Raw genomic sequence first — 20,020 nt, forward strand, 5'->3', positions numbered from 1 at the left:
GGGAACAGAATAGACCAGTGTGATTAGGATACAAAGCAAGTGTTTGGGGAGAGGGAGACCACAGAAACAGAATGAAAGAAATGTGGGACAGGACTACAGAAGTTTGGACTCTATTTTGCAAATGAGATATCCTTGAGCATTTCTGAGGAGAATGACTGGCTGAAGCGCACAGAATGATTGAAGACAGGTGTGTGCATTAATTCCTGTTTATATTAATACTACCACAGCCTGGGTGTTGGGATTAGATCACAGATTTGGGGATTAGAGAATTTTTGGTATTAGAATGGACAATGGTTTATGAGGGAAAACAGGAAGAGTGAAGATGATTCTGGCCTTTCATGTTCAGGTGACTGGGAGGCTGTTAATACCAGTCAACAAAGCAGAAGCAGGTTTGGGGTGGAATAGGTTTGGTTTACATACTGTTGACATGTCAAAACTGATGTGACATATCCTATTTCCTGATTCTTCCTTGGATTGTCCAAGAGGTATTAACGTGACTAACACACTATATTGGAACAACCTCTTGGGATAAAGTGCCACAGATACCATTTAGGTATGACACATTATGCTCTTCTGCTTAGTAACTGGGGAGTTGATCTAGAAGACTGGCTGTTCAAGGATTCAAATCATCTTCATTGCATAACGTTGACTGAGAAGCCTCAGGATACCTTCCCTAGTACACATCCTAGACAATCAATATCGATGTTCTCAAAATGAAGCTTATAGGGGCGCCTGGGTGGCTCAGTCAGTTGAGCATCTGACTTCGGCTCAGGTCATCTCATGGTCCTTGAGTTCAAGCCCCACGTCAGGCTCTGTGCTGACAGCTTGGAGCCTGGAGCCTGCTTCTGACTCTGTGTCTCCCTCTCTGTGACCCTCCCCCATTCATGCTCTGTCTCTCTCTGTCTCAAAAATAAATAAACATTTTAAAAATTTTAAAAAAAAAACGAAGCTTATAAATGGTATAAACTGCAAACTGAAAAGTAGTCCTTATCCTGAGGGAAAGTCAATTTAACATTCCACCAAATTACAGAATGAATTTTGTTTTGTTTCAGATACCTGGCCAGAAACTACTCTATGAACTTTAACAAAGCAAGGTGTGTATGTAGGTCTGCAGTGGATGGTAATGAAAGTTTAAGTTGTACTGGAATCCTGCTTAAACTCAGGCTGTGGAGCCAGCCTTCAGGTTAGAATACAATTCATCACCAGCGCAGTGGGGATTTTGGACAAGTTACACAATCTCTCTGCCTCAAATTCTTTACCTTTAAAAAAGGCACGCCTCATTCATTAATTCCACACTTGACTGAAGATTCTGAGCTGGCAGGTACTATGCGAGACAGCGTTGAGGACCACTTTGGGGAGTTAATATTCTAATGTAGGAAGGCATTTAGTTTCAGATACTAGTTTCAGAGTGAAACCTTCTAGTATAAAAGTAAAATGGAAAAACTCCTCTAAAGCGTTTCGTACAGTAATTCGCAAAGGAAAGCCCCGAAAAAAGCGACCTATTATTTTAAGATTTGCTCCCCCCCCCATCAAAAATAGGTACACCTAATGAACAAAAGCAAGTTATTAAGATTTCCTCGCCTAGAGACAACTTCTGGTACGGGGTCTAACCCTCTTCCCTGGGTAAATAACCACACCTTTACAACACATCCATCCCCCCCCCACCCCGCAGGACATGTTCGGGGGCTCTCCCGTGCTAGAAAAGTACACCCCTTCCCCCACCCACCCACCCATTCCCCTTAGCCAAGTTGCCAGGGTTGGGGTGTTGCAGGGTAGAATAACTGGGACTGTGTGCAAATATTCAGCGGGAACTTCGCCGCCCCCCATGGCGGGGAGCAACAAACCCCAGTTTTCTCACGCTTCCCCGAAAGCCAGGGAGTAAAGGAGTAACCCCCCCCCCCCTCGCCCACCCCCACCCCCAACGCCGGCCGCCGGGAGACCGAGACCGCCACCGAGATAACAATGGCGCCGACAAGGGCGGGGCCGTGCTTGCCTGGGATGTGGGAGGGAGGTGGGAGGTGGCTGAATCCGACGCGGCCTCTCGCCGAGGTCACGTGACACGGCCCACCCGGCCCCGAAAACCAGGCCCGGCCGCCAGGGCTTCGACAAGGGGCGGGGGAGCAGACGGAGAGAGCGCACTGGCGACGGCGGAAGTGACGAGGAGGCGTAGTTCGCTACGTGCAGCGACGTGGCGGCGAGGCCGGCGCCTGGCGGCGGAAGTGGCTCCCGCGCTGGGACTTGAGTGTTTGTGTTTTGGTTCGCGACGGAGCCGCCGGCTGGTCTGAGGGGAGGAGGCAGAGGAGGGAGGAGGAGGAAGAATTAGTCGGAACTCGAGCGCCGGCGGTGGCGGAGGAGGAGAAAGGAAAAGAGGAAGGCGGAGCGGAGAGAGGCGGAGACGGAGCCGGACGGGGGCGGCACCACGGCACGATCCCGGCACCGTCCAGTCTGAGGGGAGCGGCCTGAGGAGGAGACGCGCCGCCGCCGTCTAAGCCACAGCCTCACCCTCTCCTCGGGCCACGCCTGGGACCTGCTGCTGGGAGGCTTCAGCCCCGCGGCTCCGCGTGCTGCGGTCTCAGGTAACCAAAGCGTCCCTCCCCTGCCCGGCGCCGGCCGGGACCCCAGGTTATACGCTGTCCTCGGTCTCTCCGCGGCCCTGCCGGCACTGAGTCCCCCGCCCATTCTTCCCCGCCCGGCGCCAGTACCCAGAGCTATCGAGCCTGGCGTCTCGTCCTGCCGGCCCTGGTGATTCATTCCTCAAGCAGGTCTGGAGACCAGGATTTGCAGACTGGCTGAGGGAGCGACGGGTGTCACCCTCTTCCCTTCTCAAGATGGCGCCGTGAAAGAGTGCCGGAGGCCGCGGTTCCGTCTGGCCCCTGGCCTGGCAGTCCCGGAGGGGGTGGTCCCAGCCCGAGCCAGGCCAGGTTGGGGGAAGCAGGATGGGAAAGAGGGCCAAGGGGCCTGGCGGGTCCTGCTTGTTCAGGCCGTGGGGAGTTTGGTATCTGTTACTCAGGTACTCTCCAAGGAGCAACCGGGGCCTACAGCAGGTGTGAATGGGGGGGAGCTCCGCCTACCTGCGACTTCCAAAGACGGGTAATGGAGGGGGGAGGCGCGTCAACATGCTATGCCTAGGGACTGTCTGGTCTAAGAAGGGTGGTGAACCGCAGCTTAAAAGAGCTCAAGACAGCTGGGCCGCTGCACCCGCACAGTGGGTAGAGACCTTATTAAACCTGTCTGCTGTTCTCCTCCCTGGGAGCTGGTTACCCCCGTGAGATTTTCAGACTGTAAGCTCTAAACGTCGCAATTCACATAGTTGGGGTTTGGTTTCAATGCTGATTCGGATGCCTTTCAGATAACTGGTTAAAAAAAAAGAAACGTGGACCGCCCTGTTTTAAGTCAAGAGAGCTCAGAAACTTTATTTTTAATGCAAAATTGGGATAACAGGAGCTCATAGGGTTGCCGTAAGCAAAATTCATGGAATAATGGTTGGCACAAAATAAGGGTCTGGTAAATGTTAGCTGCTGTTATTGATGCTATCTTTATTAACGAGCTCCTAGAGGACTTCACAGGATACCGGTTGTTCTCAAAAGATTTTAAAATGCATTTTATGCAGAATCTTCGTTTTGCAAAACAAAAGTTTCGGTAGCGAGTAAAAATGAATGCCCATGATTTTTAACCTTACTGTGCTAACTTTATACCTTTATTTCCTGCTCTAGAGTGTTGGAGAGAGATCTATTCCAACAGCTTTAACCCTTAAAAGGCACAGCAAAAAAAAAACAAATTAATTTTTTTAATGGGAGTCTCATGTTTTCCCTGAAATTTTGGGCCTTGAAAATTGGGAGCATGTTGTCCCTGACGAGTATTTCAATTTGCTGTTTTGTGGGTAGTGAGACAACTGGGAAATATTTCAATTGGTATTGAAATATCTAAAGGTGTGTTCACATGTTTAGTCTGCATGATGTTCTGTTTATTTTATCAGAGAGCCACTCTAATTGCCATTTTTCAGTCCCTGTTATGTGTCGGCCACTGTATTAGAGACTTTTTTTTTTTAACATATATTCTCTCATTTAATTCTGCAGCAGCTATGTAAGTTAGTTAGGTATTTTGGAAATGGGGACTTCAGTATACCCAGTCAAGATTACATCACCAAATCCAATATTTTTTAATGTGGTGGGGAGTCAGTGTGGAGATTGGGGCATTTTTTTATTACAGAAAAATGTTAAAGTACACAAAAGAGGGGGAGAATAGTAGAATGAACCCATCACCTGCTTTAAATTATCTATGGCCAGTAGTGTTTTATTTATATCCCTACTGTTTACAAACAACTTAGACATACCATTTCGCGTTTAAATAGTTCAGTATGTGTTACTAAAAGAACTCTGCAAAGCTGCTGTTGAGATAAGGCAGTGGTGATTTTATTGTCTCAAATATAAGGTCTCATTGGTATTTATTAATCCATTGTCGAGAGGGAGTTTTATATAACCTCATTTCATGGGGAAAGCAAATTTCTTACATGAGGTACCCAAATATAACAGTGATTTTTAGGGGGAGGAATCATCAGGTTTAGTATTACTAGTAAGCACATAATCAGATTTTGACTAAAGATAAGAAAACTGATTTTTGAGTAGATTGGAAGAGAGTCCTTTTTAATGTTCCCTTATTCCTTTCAGATTGAAAATTAGCAGTAGGTATTAAGAGACAGAAGTTGCCATTTAGGCCAGTTTTTTCTAAATGTGTTAAATGGAAAATAACGACTTAATTATTAGCCCCGAAACTACAGAAGAGTGTAAGTAAATAAGACACCAATAAGCTAACCACATAGAAACCACTGTTAACACTTCCATGTATGATGTATTTGAGCACATGAGGAAACAGTTTTAAGTCTTTTAGCTACTAGACACACAAACAAAATATTTGTTACTTTGACATTACCATTAATCAAAAACTGTACAATTTAATAGGGGCCTTCAAATAATAATAGCCAACATTTATTGAGTTCTTACTATGTTCTAGGATCTGTTGTAAGAACTTCCCATTTAGGAACTGAATTTTCCCCAAAACTGTTTTAACCCATCTAGGCTGGCTCCAAAACCTGAACTCTTAAGTCACCTCTCAGGTTGACTGGGTTTGAAACACAGCTATGTTGTGGCTCTGTCATGGCTCTGTCACAGTAACTATGTGACCTCAGTCAAGTTACTTAACCTCTCTGTGCCTGTTTCCTCATTTTTAAGGATTGTAACAGTCTATAGGATTGTTGAATGACTATGTTAAGTACTTAACTACCTGGTACAAAGTTGAGTCTTAAATGAAGATTAGCTTTAAATCTTTTTTTGATCTGAAAATTATAGCAGGATTTTAGGCTTAAGTCTCATACTTTTACATTATTTCAGTACAAAGGTGGTGAATTTAAATACATGGGAATTGGTGTCCTGTCGAGGTTACAATTATTATATGTGATAGGCAAAATTACTGAAGTGATTAACATTAGATTTGTTTACTGATTTGTGTGTTTAATAATACAATATTTGTTTCTTTACAGGTTTCTCTACATCCAGAAAGAAAAAAATTTGACACCTTGCATCCTGGAAGTTCATTTAAAAGACTGAAATTAGGGACTTCTTTCAAATTTGGACATGGCTAATCGAGGAGCAACAAGACCCAACGGGCCAAATACTGGAAATAAAATATGCCAGTTCAAACTAGTACTTCTGGGAGAGTCTGCTGTTGGCAAATCAAGCCTAGTGCTTCGTTTTGTGAAGGGCCAGTTTCATGAATTTCAAGAGAGTACCATAGGGGGTGAGATTTTCTTTTTTCCCTTCATTTAATTGAATCATACATTGGCAAAAAAGATTTTGCAGTTCCAATTGTGTGATGATGAATACCTAAATAGGTCACACAGTGAAGAAGACCATTCAGCAGACCTCAAGCTTTAAAACTTATCTTGATTTTTGTTTAGGTAGTATCTTTCTACATTTTGATTTCCTGGTTATCCCCAAGATGATTGTATAAAAGCTGGACTACAGATACAAGCATGAACAGAGTCAGTGTCCCAAGTAATTAAATTTGATCCGATACCTGTTTCTTGATAATGATTAGAAGCTTCTTCGAATTAATACGTTTGTGCTGAATAATACTGGCTTTGGAATGAATAATGAAAATAATAAATAGTGAAGGTTAACCTTAAAATCCTAATTCTAAATAACTAGACTATTTGTATATTAACACTGATTAGTAAAATTAATTAAATTTTGTTAAACTTGAAGAGAAAAAGTCAGTGGTCAATGGAAAGGGACATGAAAGGGAAATGGGACCTGGAGAGAAAGATCAAAGATGAGGAAGAGGTAGAGTAAGCCATGGATACAGTGGTTTTGGTAGGGTTGAGATGGGATGAGGGGAAGGTAAGAGGCAGGACAAAGGAGACAACTAATAGTGCAGTGTTGTGGATAAAGACAGGAGATTGGTGATTGAATTAATCAGATTCACAGCTATATAGCATTGGAGCAAAACTTTTTTCAGTGCCTCAGTTTCATCTGTCAAATGAAGCTTTTGAATTAGGTAATATCAGAGGAACCACACAGCTCTAAGATTCACAATATTTTGCAAGGTGTGTGTAATTAAGCAGTACTATGTTTTTAAAGGTATACGTAAATAGATTTTGAAAAGTCAAACTTCTGAAATATGTGACCCAGCTAATATGTAGCAACTTTAGATCTGTGTTTTAGGAATATAACTTTATGTTGTGCATTTAGCGTATGTTCTCAGGTACACTTGATAATTTTATTCATAGTTCAGACCTTTCTAATGAAATAGTTTGTAAAACTGTACTACCTCCTGACTTCCCTGCGTACAGAAAATACAGCACATAGGTGGTATTTCCACTTTAATGGATGTAGCAATGTGTTTGTCATCTTCTTTCATTTGTGTATATATCAAGTTACACAGTGTTCTATTGTTTCAGTGTTTTATGTTTTTTATAATGGGTGACCTTCAAAAATGTAGTCCACATCATTGAGCTTTTGAGTTAAAAATGTAATGAACAACATACATTCTTTGTGATTTTTTTGTTAGAACATTTACACACACACACATTTGGTTTAGGAATGAAATATCTCTCAAGGTAGTATCGCTTGTCAAGTAATTGTCAGTGGCAGCATTTCCCAAAGTTCATATGCATTCTAGGCTAAATACCTGGGCCAGATAGGTTTGGGACTGGCTCTGTGCCACCCTCCCCCTCTTCACAGTGCATAGTCCATTAACAACACTGAAGCGCTATATAGTAAAGAACTTAATTCCTGGGGAACTGCAAGAGCCTCAGGAGGGTAAGACTAGAATCTTTGTTTTTGTTTTGGATATTATGGTCATCCAAATGTACTTTGTCCTAATGATATTTAAAGAAGGACATTTGTAAGAAAAATTGAACCCTGTCAGTGAGTTGTAAATACACAGATGTGATAAATGTTGTATGCGTATATGTAATCTGCATTTCTATTTAACACAAATCAGGTGATCTGCATTTATGGATTTTTCAAGTGTTTTGTTCCTATATCTAAAGCTTCCTTAATATTTTCTACTTGTGCAAATTGACTTTTAAAACCAACTTTAGAAGGGATTTATATCCAAATTTTTCTGTTAACGGTTGTTGGACAGTTTATGTTATAGACCAATTTTTAGGAAGTCTGACAGTGCCATTATGATTATAGCTGTGAGCACTGGGTTTTTGTTTTTGATTTGGGACATAGTTGACATAGTGTAAGCTTAAGGTTTAAGACATTGATTAGATATGTTTTAATAGTGAGTGCTGTTTTATGCTCTTTGATAACAGCTCTTCGCCCTTAGGGACAATACTAGTATTCTGTTGTAAGGATTTCATGGTTTGAGCTATGTAATTATCAACACCCCAAGTCCATAACTTGTAAGTAATATATATTTTTGTTTTGGCTGATGTGTGGTAAGACTTACCTAACAAATGAACTTAGCCAAATGTTTGCATTTTATTTTTTGATGGTTTATACCTACTAACATTAGGTATGGTCTGAAGAGCTAACTTAAAATTTTCATGTTTGAAATCATATGCTATTCTCTTGAGTTTGTGTATTCTAGAGCCTTACCTTCATCAAGAATATCAGGGTAGTTTATGCAGTTCTAAACATGATAGCTCGATTTAAGAATCAATGTTGTCTCACTGCATCCTATGCAATTGCCCCTTTGCCCTATAGCACTCATAATAAAGTTAAGTAGTTAGGCGTTGGGTTTAATACTTCGGGGAGTTCTAGCTTATTTGTAGGGCTTTAAAGTCTGCAGGACATTTATGTTCTTATTGTTTAAGACGAACCCAGGGGCGCCTGGGTGGCTCTGTTGGTTGAACATCCAACTCTTGATTTCAGCTCAGGTCACGATCCCAGAGTCGTGGAATCAAGCCCCGCGTCAGGCTCCCGCTGCCCTTTCCCCCACCCTCACACACACACTGTCTCTCCCTCTCTTTCTCTAAAAAGGAAAAAAGAGAGCCCAGAAGGTTAGCAAGGAGCATTTGGTTCATATGGTTGTGTTCCTCAGTATCTCCTCAGTAAATATCTGTTGGATAGGGCTGTTCATCTTTCACTTAACACCTTGAGTACTTTAAGACTTTAAAGGTTTCAAGTGAGTTACTCCTGTCAAAAAAAATATTGTTTAAATACATTTAAATGCTATTTATAAACAAGTGGATCTTCAACGTAAGTCAGAGCAAGGTTAAAATATGCAGTGAAGGGGCATCTGTGTAGCTCAGTGGGTTCAGCGTCCACCTCTTGATTTCAGCTCAGATCGTGATCCCAGGGTTGTGAGATTGAGTCCTGTGTCAGGCTCTGCACTGACATTGCAGGGAATGCTTGGGATTCTCTCTCGCCCTCTGCCCACTCCCAAAATAAGTAAATAAACCTTTTTTTTTTTAATATGCAATGAAATAAGATGCAGTCATTCAACTCTTCTTCATTTCTTTTGAAAGGTAAATGATACCAGAGTTTAATTTTGAATGCACTGATCATCAAAGGAATGTCAGACAAGTTTAGGTCACAGAACTGTACGGGAGAATATTAACATTCCTCCTGCAGGTAACTGTTATTTTTATGGTTTGGTTTAGCACACTGGTTCTCAGAATGTTCCGTAATCCAGAAGCATCTGCATTACCTGGGAACTTGTTAAAAATGCAAATTCCTATGTCCTATATTGAACCAAAACACTGAAGTGGGACCAGTAATCTTAAATGTTAACAAGTCTCCCAGGTGATTCTGTTGCATACTGAAGTTGGAGAACCACTGCTTCTTGTGTTCTGAGTAGTCAGTATTACATTTACACTAAAGTTTTTGGAATAATTGCTTTTTGTTAAACTGCAGTTTGAGTAGGGTTTTTGAAAACATGTTGTTTGTTCAGCTACTCCAGTTTGAGGATTACAAGTATTGTGTCCTGGTAACATCACACATGACTTCTATCTCTTTGTATGGGAACCCCTTCCCTCAACTCTGTTAACCTGGTAGGCCCTTTAAGAGAGTATGGCCCCTTCTCTGTCCCATCAGGGTTGCTCTGCTTTGTCTCTCTTTACTAAGGGACTTTGTATAGTTTTCAGTTATCTGTACCAGTGCTGTTCTCCTTTATTGCCAAAAGTAATCAAGGACTGATTATACACTAAGTTAATTAAAGAAACAAGTGCCTTTTTAAATTGTAGTTCCAGCACATGGCACATATTAGCTGCTTGATCATAGGTAAGTCAGACTCAGCTCTCACATGAAATGGAAATAATGTATCTAACTAGAAAAGTTTTTAGTAAGGGTTAAATGAAAGTACATATAAATTTCTTGGCACAGTGCGTAATACAGAGTAAAATGCTTATTAAATGTTAGCTGTTACCACTACCATCACCATTACTTTTTGCTGAGTCATTTTTATCATTGTTATATTGCTACAGCATGACATTACTTTGGAATTATGACTATTCCATATAGTGCATGGCATTTGATTTAGGATATGACAGTAATAAGTTTTTTCTGTTTAGATTTCCTTTGTTGAAAGATGAAACTTTTTTAATTTTTAATGTTTATTTTTGAGAGGGAGAGGAGGAGACAGCGCGAGTGGGGGAGGGGCAGAGAAAGAGGGAGACACAGAATCTTAAACAGGCTCCAGACTCTTGAGCTGTCAGCACAAAGCCTGATGCTGGGTTCTAACTCATGAGCTGTGAGATCATGACCTGAGCCAAAGTTGGATGCTTAACTGACTGAGCCACCTAGGCACCCCTGGAAGATAAAATTTATAGGAACAAATAAGACTTTAAAAACTTTATAAAAGCAAGTACTTAACTAAATTTGAGCCATCCTAAAAATGAAGGTTTTGCAGATTCATTCAAGTGGATAGTATAAGCATGTACAAGTTTCTTAAAATTCTGCTTGGTAAATTCTTACTAATTTTTCCCTCTCCATTTATTGGTTTTCACAAAACTAGTTAGTCGTGTATATTACGTTAAATGCATGCCACCCACATGAACTAAGCTATTTGTGGAAGTTTTCTCAGAGGGGGAAATTACACTGTTAAATAGAATACTAAATGTATTCAGATATTAAACTTGTCTCCTAAACTGAGAAAGAAAAGCCAGCCAGAAAATTTAAATCTGAATAACTTAAGTTCTTCCTGTAGTAGTAAACTTTCTACTGTTGCCCTTCACTTGTTAGCCTTCAGAAAGACTGATTTGTATACAAATGATCCCCAGTTTACAGTGGTTCTACTTAGTTCAACTTCATGATGGTGTAAAAGCAATACAGACAGTAGAAACCATACTTTGAATTTTGATTTTCTTCCAAGCCGGCAGTATTTGGTACAATACTCTTGTGATGCTTGGAAATGGCAGTGAGTTCTAGCTCCCTGTCAGCCACGTGATCACAAGGGCAAATAACCGATACAGTCACAACCATTCTGTACCGGTAACAGCCATTCCATTTTTCATGTTTAGTACAGTATTCAAAAAATTACATGAGATATTCAGCCGTTCATTATAAAATGGGTTTTGTGTTAGATGATTTTGCCCAATTGAAGGTTAGCATAAGTGTTCTGAGTACATTTGAGCAAAGGTAGGTTAGGTGTATTAAATTAATTTTTCATTTTTACCAAATTCTCAACGTGATGGGTTTATCAGTATTAACCCCATTGTGACTTGAGAAAGGTCTGTAATTGTAACCCTTACATTTATTACCTTTATCTTTTTTCATCACATTGCTCTCAATTAAAAGTACTTTTGAGAAAGGATGGAAGACCTAGATAGAGACAGACCATAAGCATATGGTTTTTGACTCATTAGAAAAATGGTGTTTGAAATGTTCATTGTTCTTTCTAATACAGTGAGAATTAAAATTTGTGGAAGTTAATCATTGGTTTCAAGTGAAAGAATATTATCTTTATGCATGGTACTATTTCCTTCTAGAAAGTATGTATTCAGTATCTGAGATAGGTTGTATTACTGAGAGAAGTTGGTAGAGATTGGCTACTTTATATCAGTTTATACGAGTTTTGTCCTAAAAAATGATTTTTTAATAGAATTAACAGTAATTTTTTTTCTAGTATCCTACTTGAGAATGTAATACAGGAGTATTTAAACATTGCTGCCACTTAGGAGTCTGTAATCTTGTTTTTAGTCTTGGCAACCTTTTATGGACACTTTGTGAGCCCTGTTCGAACATTTGTAAAATGAGAGGATTGTAAGTAAGAATTCTTCTAGAGCAGGCTTTTTTTTTAGTGTGTACTTTCCACACTAAACAGTATAATCAGTACATTTTAATCTTTTCCTCCTCTTAAAATTTATTTCATAATTTCAGTTTTTGAACATCAGTTTTTGTCCTGTCTTACTTGATTCATTGATTGCCCTCTGGTGCTGCTTAAGTGTTCAAAGCTATTTGGTAGAATGGTTTTTGCCAGTTAGCTCTAACTATAACGAACAGCCTCTGTTGATTAATTTGCTGCTTTTATTCTCTTACAGACCAGGAAGTAAGATTGTCAAACTTCTTTAAAATTCATTTATTCAACAAATTTACCAAGCTCCTAACATTGTGCTAAGTACTAGAAATCAAATCTTACAGTTTAGGATGGGAGACAGATTGAGTACACATAAGGTAGGAAAAGTGGTATTACATACCACTATTTAAATTAGGCCTAAATTTCTGACTGATCTTTTTTATTTATTATATATATATATATATATATATATATATATATATATATATCCCAAAAAAGGATACATACGTATATATAAAGGAAGTATATTCTCAGTTACATACTGAAGAAATATGTAAATTTGCGTAAACTTTGGTGCTTGGACTTCATGACATCTATTTTGGCTGCATTCGGACTATTTTTGCTACCTTTCTGTTGTTGACTCTGTTCTGAACATTTAAGGTTTGTGGATAATTGACCTTCGGTAGACACCAGAGGCACATAAGATACTTGGTTTGAATGATTTGATGTGGTGGGTTGGGAAACTTTATTTTTATTTATTTATTTTTACTTAAGGTTTATTTATTTTGGGAGAGAGGGTGAAAGCAGGGGAGGGAGAGAGAGAATGGGCAGCTTTTTAAGAACTTCGTTAATAGAATAAGAATTCTGACTTGATAAAAATAGAGAAAACATTGTTTTTGAAAAATGTTTCTTTTCTCCTTTTGCATCTTACACTATAATAATCAGCTGTTACTTATATGCAATCTTGTGATGCGTACTGAATTTAACATAGGATAAGCTAATTTGGAGTCATCATTGAGAGCTTTTATTACAGACCTCTTGGTGGAGAGAATAAGAATGTGTAAGAATGAGAAAAGCAATAGGAAATAATTTCAAGAGGTTTTGGGAGTTTGATCATTGGCTAGCTTGATATAAATACGAACTAGCTAGCAAATTATTAAATTTCTCAAGATGAAAGTGTTACTGAAGCTACATATTGGATTTTGGAAATGAGTATTCTTAGTGCTTTACAAGTTTTATAAAACAATATTTGAAATAAGTTGATAAACAGCATTCACCCTCTTTTCAAGGTAATACAGATGTGGAAAGTAGAAGCAGGATGAGGAACCAGTTATTCATGGTTTCTATCCTTGAGGATAGCAAGTGCTTTTGGACTCAAAAAGAAGAGGATAATCTGATGATATGGGACTCAAGTCACTATATTAATTATTGGGTACCTTTAGCATTTCTCAGCATTTTACGAGGACCTTACTATGGTTATATGAGGTTACACTAAAAATTCTCTTTCCTATATTCTCCTAACCCACTGGGTTCTCTCCGTCCCCCACCCAAGACAATGTAAATTTGTTATATGCCCTTGGGAAGTTACTATTACTTTTAATCTATATAGTCTCTTCCCCATTTAATACAATTTGAAACATATCAGGGCTACTATAATGTAGCTTATATTTTTCACTTTAATATTCACGTGACTTTTTTTTTTTTTTTTTTTTTTTCTTAGAAACAACCACAAAACTTGATGATTTAGAGCAAAATCATTTCATCCTCTCATGGTTCTGGGAATCGAGTGGGCTTTGTAGATGGTTTTCTGATCATTCATGGGTTGCCATCAGTGCTGGGGCTAGATAGACTCAATCTCAACTGCTGCTAGCTATTGGTTGGAGCCTCAGCAGAACACCTGTCTTGAGTTTCCTCACAGCTTGATGGATTGGTTCAAGAATGAGTGTCCCAAAAAGTATAGCATCAATCATGTTCTAGTTACAGACTCACAGATTCAAAGGAGGGGTGTCAGCATCATGTAAGAAGAATGTGGTGTGGGAGATCTTGTTGAGGCCATCTTGGAGAACACATTCTGTCAAAGATCTATCCATATCATTTTATGAAGAGCATCTTCATTTTTCTTAGGTGTAACAGTATTCCATTGCATGGATCATATCAATGTATATTTAAGTCACTTCTCTAGTTTTGAATTTGCACATTGTTTTAGATTTTTGGCTGTTAATATAATTTAATTTAATATAATGTAGTATTGCAGTAAATAATTCATAGTAATTTCAGATGTATCCCAAGTATCTCTATGGTATAAATTCCTAGAATTGATTGCCTATATAAAAGGTTACATACATTTGTAGTTCTGATATAATTTTCTGACAGCCCTTCAACAACAATGTACAGAATGTGCCTGTTACTGTATATTAGCTCAAAAGAGACTTGTAGATTTTGCCATTTTGCCATATTATGAGGAAGATCAAGAATCTTTTCATATTTTTAGAGCCCATTGTGTTTCTGTTAACTATAACTTCATGATATTTTTATGTGAATTCATTTTTAATAGATGCTATTCTATTTCATTTATTAATGTTAATTTCTCAGTATCTCTGTTTTATTCATACTTATTTTAGTAACTGGTAATCTCACATTTTTTTACCATATTCTTATTGTTGGACATTTAATATTTGTATTTTTGATTGCTGTTTTAAGTAATCCTCTAATTGTGGACATTTTCTTGGAATATTTTTTTCTCTCTGGAGTTAATTCTGTAAGATAGAGTTCTAGATGTAGTTACTGAACCAAAAATAATTTTATCTAATGATTATGGGATCAAAAGGATTCCAGTCTTTTCATCAATTTTTTCCTCCCTTGGAGATACTTCCAGTTGTTTTTTTTTTTTTTGTCATTGCTCAACTTAAATATGTTTTAAGATTACAAGTTTCTTGTAACTGTTAACTCTGGGAGTTAAAATCTTCCTTGCCTTTTCTCCCTTCTTTAAGTTGTCCTTTTCCATTCCTGTGTTGTAAAATTCACAAATATTAGAACTTTTAAGCTTCCTTAGTGGATAGGTTTATTGCTAAGCATTAAAGAGTCACTTCAAGACAGTTATACTTTAATGATCTGAGAGGTTCCCTTGAGGTTGGGGAAGCATTAAGTGCTAGGTTCTTAAACCCAATGCAGAAGGTGTATCACTAAAGAGAAGGGGGAAAAAAGAAGCTTCCCCCTTTTCAAATAAGCATTTTCATATTCCTTTAGGTAAATACCTAGAGGTAAGAATCCTGGGTTGTGTATTACTATTTTTAATATTTTTTAATGTTTAATGTTTTCCATAGTGTCTTTATTAGTTTACATTCCCACCAACAGTGCACTAGGGTTGCCTTTTCCCCACATCCTTGTCAGCACTTGTTATTTCTGTTTTTTTTTTAACTGGTCACTCTGACTGATGGGAGGTGATATTTCACTGTGGTTTTGAATTACATTTCCCTGATGATTAGTGACGTTGAGCATCTTTTCGTGTGTCTGTTGGCCATCTGTATGTCTTTGGAAAAAAGTATTTAGGTCCTCTGCCCATTTTTTAATCAGATTTGGGTGTTTTGAGTTGTAGGAGTTTGTTAACGTATTTTGCATATTAACCCCTTATTGGATACATCATTTACAAATATTTTCTCCTGTTCAGCAGGTTACCTTTTCATTTTGTTGATGATTTCCTTTAAAGTACAAAAGCTTTGGGGCACCTGGGTGTCTCAGTCGGCTAGGCATCCGACTTCGGCTCAGGTAATGATCTCAGGGTTCGTGGGTTTGAGCCCCGAATGGGGCTCTGTGCTGACAGCTCAGAACCTAGAGCCTGTTTCGGATTCTGTGTCTCCCTCTCTCTCTGCCGCTCCCCCACTGGCGCTCTGTCTCCCTCTGTCTCAAAAATAAACAAACATTAAAAAAATACTAAAAAAAAATAAAGTACAAAAGCTTTTTAGTTTGATGTAGTCTGGATTGTTTATTTTTGCCTCTGGAGTTTTTAACTCTGACTTGGCCACACTTAATTTCTAGCAATTTGTCAATTACAGCTTAGGTTTTTCTACCTGAGCTGGTTTGCTCATCCTTCTGCTCTGAGGTTATCCTTACCATATCCACCTTTCTGTACAATTTTGGGAGTAGCGTATTGCCTTCTCCCCTCAATTTTCTTACAGATCAAAGAAGAGTTGACAATTTTTCAGTTCATCTTTTTACTTGTTAGGATGGCGTGGCTACTTCTAAGCACCATACATGCAGACCTGGAAGCCAGAAGTGTCTTTTCCTTGCATATTACGGGAATTTAATAAAGTACTGTTTAAACTATTTAATAAAGTACCTATTGTCCACAGATAAAATGTCTTTCAAAGACACACATGCCTTAAAGCTAAGTTAATTTCATTAACTTTTTCTGTATTGATGTTCCTTGGAGAACATTTGTCTGAAAACTAGTTAGTAACTTCTCACAACCTCTCCCCTTTCTTCACCTTTCCTCTTTGTAATGTGTTCATTCTGCTTCCCGGTTTATTGTTTGATACATCCTTGTTATATAAATCCAATCTGGTGAGAAAAGACTTTATAAGGTTTGGGCCTGTGGTGGGATAAGCACAGATTCTTAGCCTTGAAGGTTCATTTACTGATTTTATCAGTCCCATCATAGAGTGCTCAGGTTTGGGGCCCTAACTTAATACTAACCAAACTCAAATTCTTAAGACTAATTTAAAAACAATGTTCATAGTTTGGTATCAGAAATACCGTGGTAATGTTCAGCAGGTAAGATGTGACTAGCTTATGTCCTGCTTAGTAGATTCCTTTAAGAGAGTTAGGTATCCTTAAATATTTTCCAAGATTGCAATTCATTTAGCAGCAGTTGCCTTTAGGTGTTGTTGGATGTTTTTTGTTGTAAAATATGCATGACATAAAGTTTATAATTTAAACATTTAAAAAAAATAAAAATAGGAGCACCTGGGTGGCTCAGTCGGTTAAGCGTCCATCTTCGGCTCAGATCATGATCTCTCCGTCTGTGAGTTTGAGCCCCGCATCAGGCTCCATGCTGACCACTCAGAGCCTGGAGCCTGCTTCAGATTCTGTGTCTCCCTGTCTCTCTCTGCCCTTCCCCTGCTCACACACACACACACACACACACACACACACACACACACACACACTCTTTCTCTCTCTCTCTCCCTCTCTCTCAAAAATGAATAAGCGTTAATAATAATGAAAGTAACAAAAGTAAGTAACAGTTCTGGAACATTCAGTACATTAACGTGCAGCCATCAGGACTGAACATCTTCAGAACTTTTTCATCTTCCCCAACTGACACTCTGTTTATTAGGCAATAACTTCCCATTCTCCCCCACCTTTATCCAGAGCAAATAACCATTCTATTTTCCCAATAAGAATTTCACTGTGTAGGAATCTCATATAAGGGAAATTATACAATATTTGTCTTTTTGTCATTGGCTTATTTCACTTAAGATGTCATTAAGGTTCATCCATATTCTCCTGTGTCAGAATTTCCTTTTTACAATGGAATAATGTTCCACCATATGTATAATAAAGACCACATTCTGCTTATCTTCCGTTGATCCTTCATTGTGGATTTTGGGTTTTCTTCCACCTTCTGGGTATTGTGAATAAATACTGCTATGAACATTGGTATACAAGTATCTGTTGAAGTCCTTGCTTTCACATCTTTTGGGTGTATACTCAGGTGGAATTGCTGGATCATCTGGTGATTCTGCTTAATATTTTTGAAGAATCTGTCATTTTCCACAGTAGTGCCCCATTTTATATTCCCATCAGTGCACAAGAGTTCTAATTTTTCCATATCCTTGCCAGCTCTTTGATTTCTGTTGTTTTGATCATAGCTGTCCTAATGGGTGTGAACTAGTGTCTCATTGTGGTATTGATTTTCATTTTCCTACTAGTGATGTTAAGCATTTTCATTAGCTTCTTGGTCATTTGCATATCTTCTTTGGACAAATATCTATTTCTTTGCCCAATTCTTAATTAGATGTTTGAGGTTTTGTGTTGTTGAATTGTAGGATTTCTTTACGTATTCTGAATATCAATCTCTTATTAGATGCTCATTGATTAAGAATGAATCTTATGTGATTAGTGATTTATAGATCATCTCATAAGATGGATTTGCTTTTAGAAATATTGCCATCTTTTTACATAGTACCCGTCTAGTAAAAAATTTTTTTAGCTTGGGGCACCTAGGTAAAGTTAAGTCAGTTAAACGTCTGACTTCAGCTCAGGTCATGATCTCATAGTTTGTGAGTTCAATCCCCATGTTGGGCTCTGTGCTGACAGCTCAGAGCCCGGAGCCTGCTTTAGATTCTGTGTTTCCCTCTCTCTCTGACCCCTCCCCTATTCATGCTGTGTCTCTCTCTCAAAAATAAATAAACATTAAAAAAAAAAAAATTTTTTTTTTAATTTTTTTTTACCTTGTTGCCAGGCTTTTGGAGTATTTTCTTTTTGGGTTTAGTCACTGTATGTTTTCCTGTCTGCCCTAGTCTTTTTTTATCCCCCTTCTGTTTCTTACATTAACTGAAATGTAACTCTTTCCTGAATACGTGGTTTTTGCTGTCATAATCCACTGGGTACTCTTCACAATGCACATATGATTTTAATGGGAAATAATAATAGGCTTAGTTTTTTTATTTTGCCGGCTGTTAGCTTTAGACTTCCGTATGTTCTTCTCTGTGTACAATTTTATTATCTGAAGTCAGTGCTTATCTGAGAAAATCCATTATACTCAATTACTGCTATTGATACTCTTCCCAACAAGCCAGTTTCTACCCTGATAATTTTGGTACCTGCTTCTTGATGCTGCTCGGTCAATTCCTGCCATCCTTCTCCCTGATTGGATATTCATCTTGGAGTTTGATTCAGATCCATTGAACTCATTTATTAAATTCCTTGCCTCTAAAAAACTTTGCTTCTGCAAATCACTCCCAAACAGTCTCTAACTTGGATTTTATGATCTGCTTCTGAGAACCTCAACCAAGACCCTTCTCTCTAGCAATTCTATTCCTTACCTTTCAGTTTTGAAAGGCCTCATCCACTACGTATAAGGGAGAACATTCAGTCATGATTCTACTGTGAGGAGACTACTGTTATTTTAGTTTTTTCTGTGCATTTCTGGTCATGTTCCTACATAGATGTACCATATACCTACCAGGAATTTATATATATATATTTTACTTTTTGGCAATTAAAGGTTATTTTATAACCATTTTTAATGTAATTGCTATTTAATACCTACGAAGTCACCAGTAACTTTGCATTTATACATTTCGGTTGTTTCTAATTGTTAAGTACAAAATTCTTTCTTTCTAAAGGTTTCTTCTTCCTATTCTCCTGCTCCCCATACCACCTTTTGGAGATTCCATGAGGTACTAGATTAACAAGTGTCAGCATTTTCATTATTTTGCTACATGTTGGCAAAATTATTTTCAAAACAGATCACCAGCAATGTGAGTTTTTGCCACACTTTTTCAAGGTTGTTTTTTTTTTTCATAAGGAAGTAAAATAACTTTTCTTTCGACTTTTTGCTGTAAGGATGATTTTGTTACTAGTGATGTTGACTTTTTTTTTCTTAGGTTATATTTCTTTTGTGAATTTTCTTTACACATTTATCCTTGATGCTTTGGGAGTTTTGCTTAAGATTTATATGAGCTATCTACATATTAAAATTTAACCCTTTAATATTCACTGTAGAAATTTTCCAAAAATGTGTTCATCCCTGTGTTATGGGTGTATGATACATGTTGGCAGATAAAATCTCAAATTTTTTTATGTAATCAAACTGATAGTCATATAGGATTTTTGTTCAATTCTAATAACATAATCCTTTTCTATCAGATTTGATACAAAGTTGAGGGTTGGGGTGGTATTGGTTCCTTGGTTTTTCTCTATTATGCCCTTCTGTTCAATTCATGTAGAATCATTTTAGTTGTTAGATTAAACTCTGATTTATTAACCTTTGGACAATGCTATTATCCGGATAATGCTTTGGATATTTTTCCCCTGGCTCATTGTATTGCAGTGTCTCTTCCTTGCTTATTATTTACGAAGGTCTTGCACACTATAGGCCTTTGGTATTTGCAGATTTAACATTTACAGTTTCAGCTATCTCAGCTGACTGCAAGGTCTGTGATTTGCTAATTTGTAGTTTTGCTGAAACTGAAATGTTACTTGCTTGCTGCCAGGCTTACCAATAGGAACTGATCTTGTAGCTCAAAGAGGGAGCCTATTAGACAGGCCA

General features: G+C 38.2%; 1 protein-coding gene across 2 annotated transcripts in view; it reads left to right on the forward strand.

Moving 5' to 3' along the window:
* Positions 1–2,082: 2,082 nt before the first annotated feature.
* The window catches only part of RAB5A (RAB5A, member RAS oncogene family), a 30,958-nt gene continuing 13,020 nt past the window's right edge, over positions 2,083–20,020 (forward strand). The window contains exons 1-2 of one of the 2 annotated variants that reach the window (XM_043595504.1): positions 2,083–2,576; positions 5,537–5,793. In XM_043595504.1, coding sequence (XP_043451439.1) covers positions 5,631–5,793 — 163 coding nt within the window. In that variant the 5' untranslated portion in view covers positions 2,083–2,576; positions 5,537–5,630. Of the gene's footprint in view, positions 2,577–2,785; positions 3,091–5,536; positions 5,794–20,020 lie in introns of those variants that run through there. The other variant, XM_043595505.1, reaches the window with a different exon arrangement.

This window comes from Prionailurus bengalensis, chromosome C2 (genome assembly GCF_016509475.1).
Source record: "Prionailurus bengalensis isolate Pbe53 chromosome C2, Fcat_Pben_1.1_paternal_pri, whole genome shotgun sequence".
Classification (NCBI taxonomy): Eukaryota; Metazoa; Chordata; class Mammalia; order Carnivora; family Felidae; genus Prionailurus; species Prionailurus bengalensis.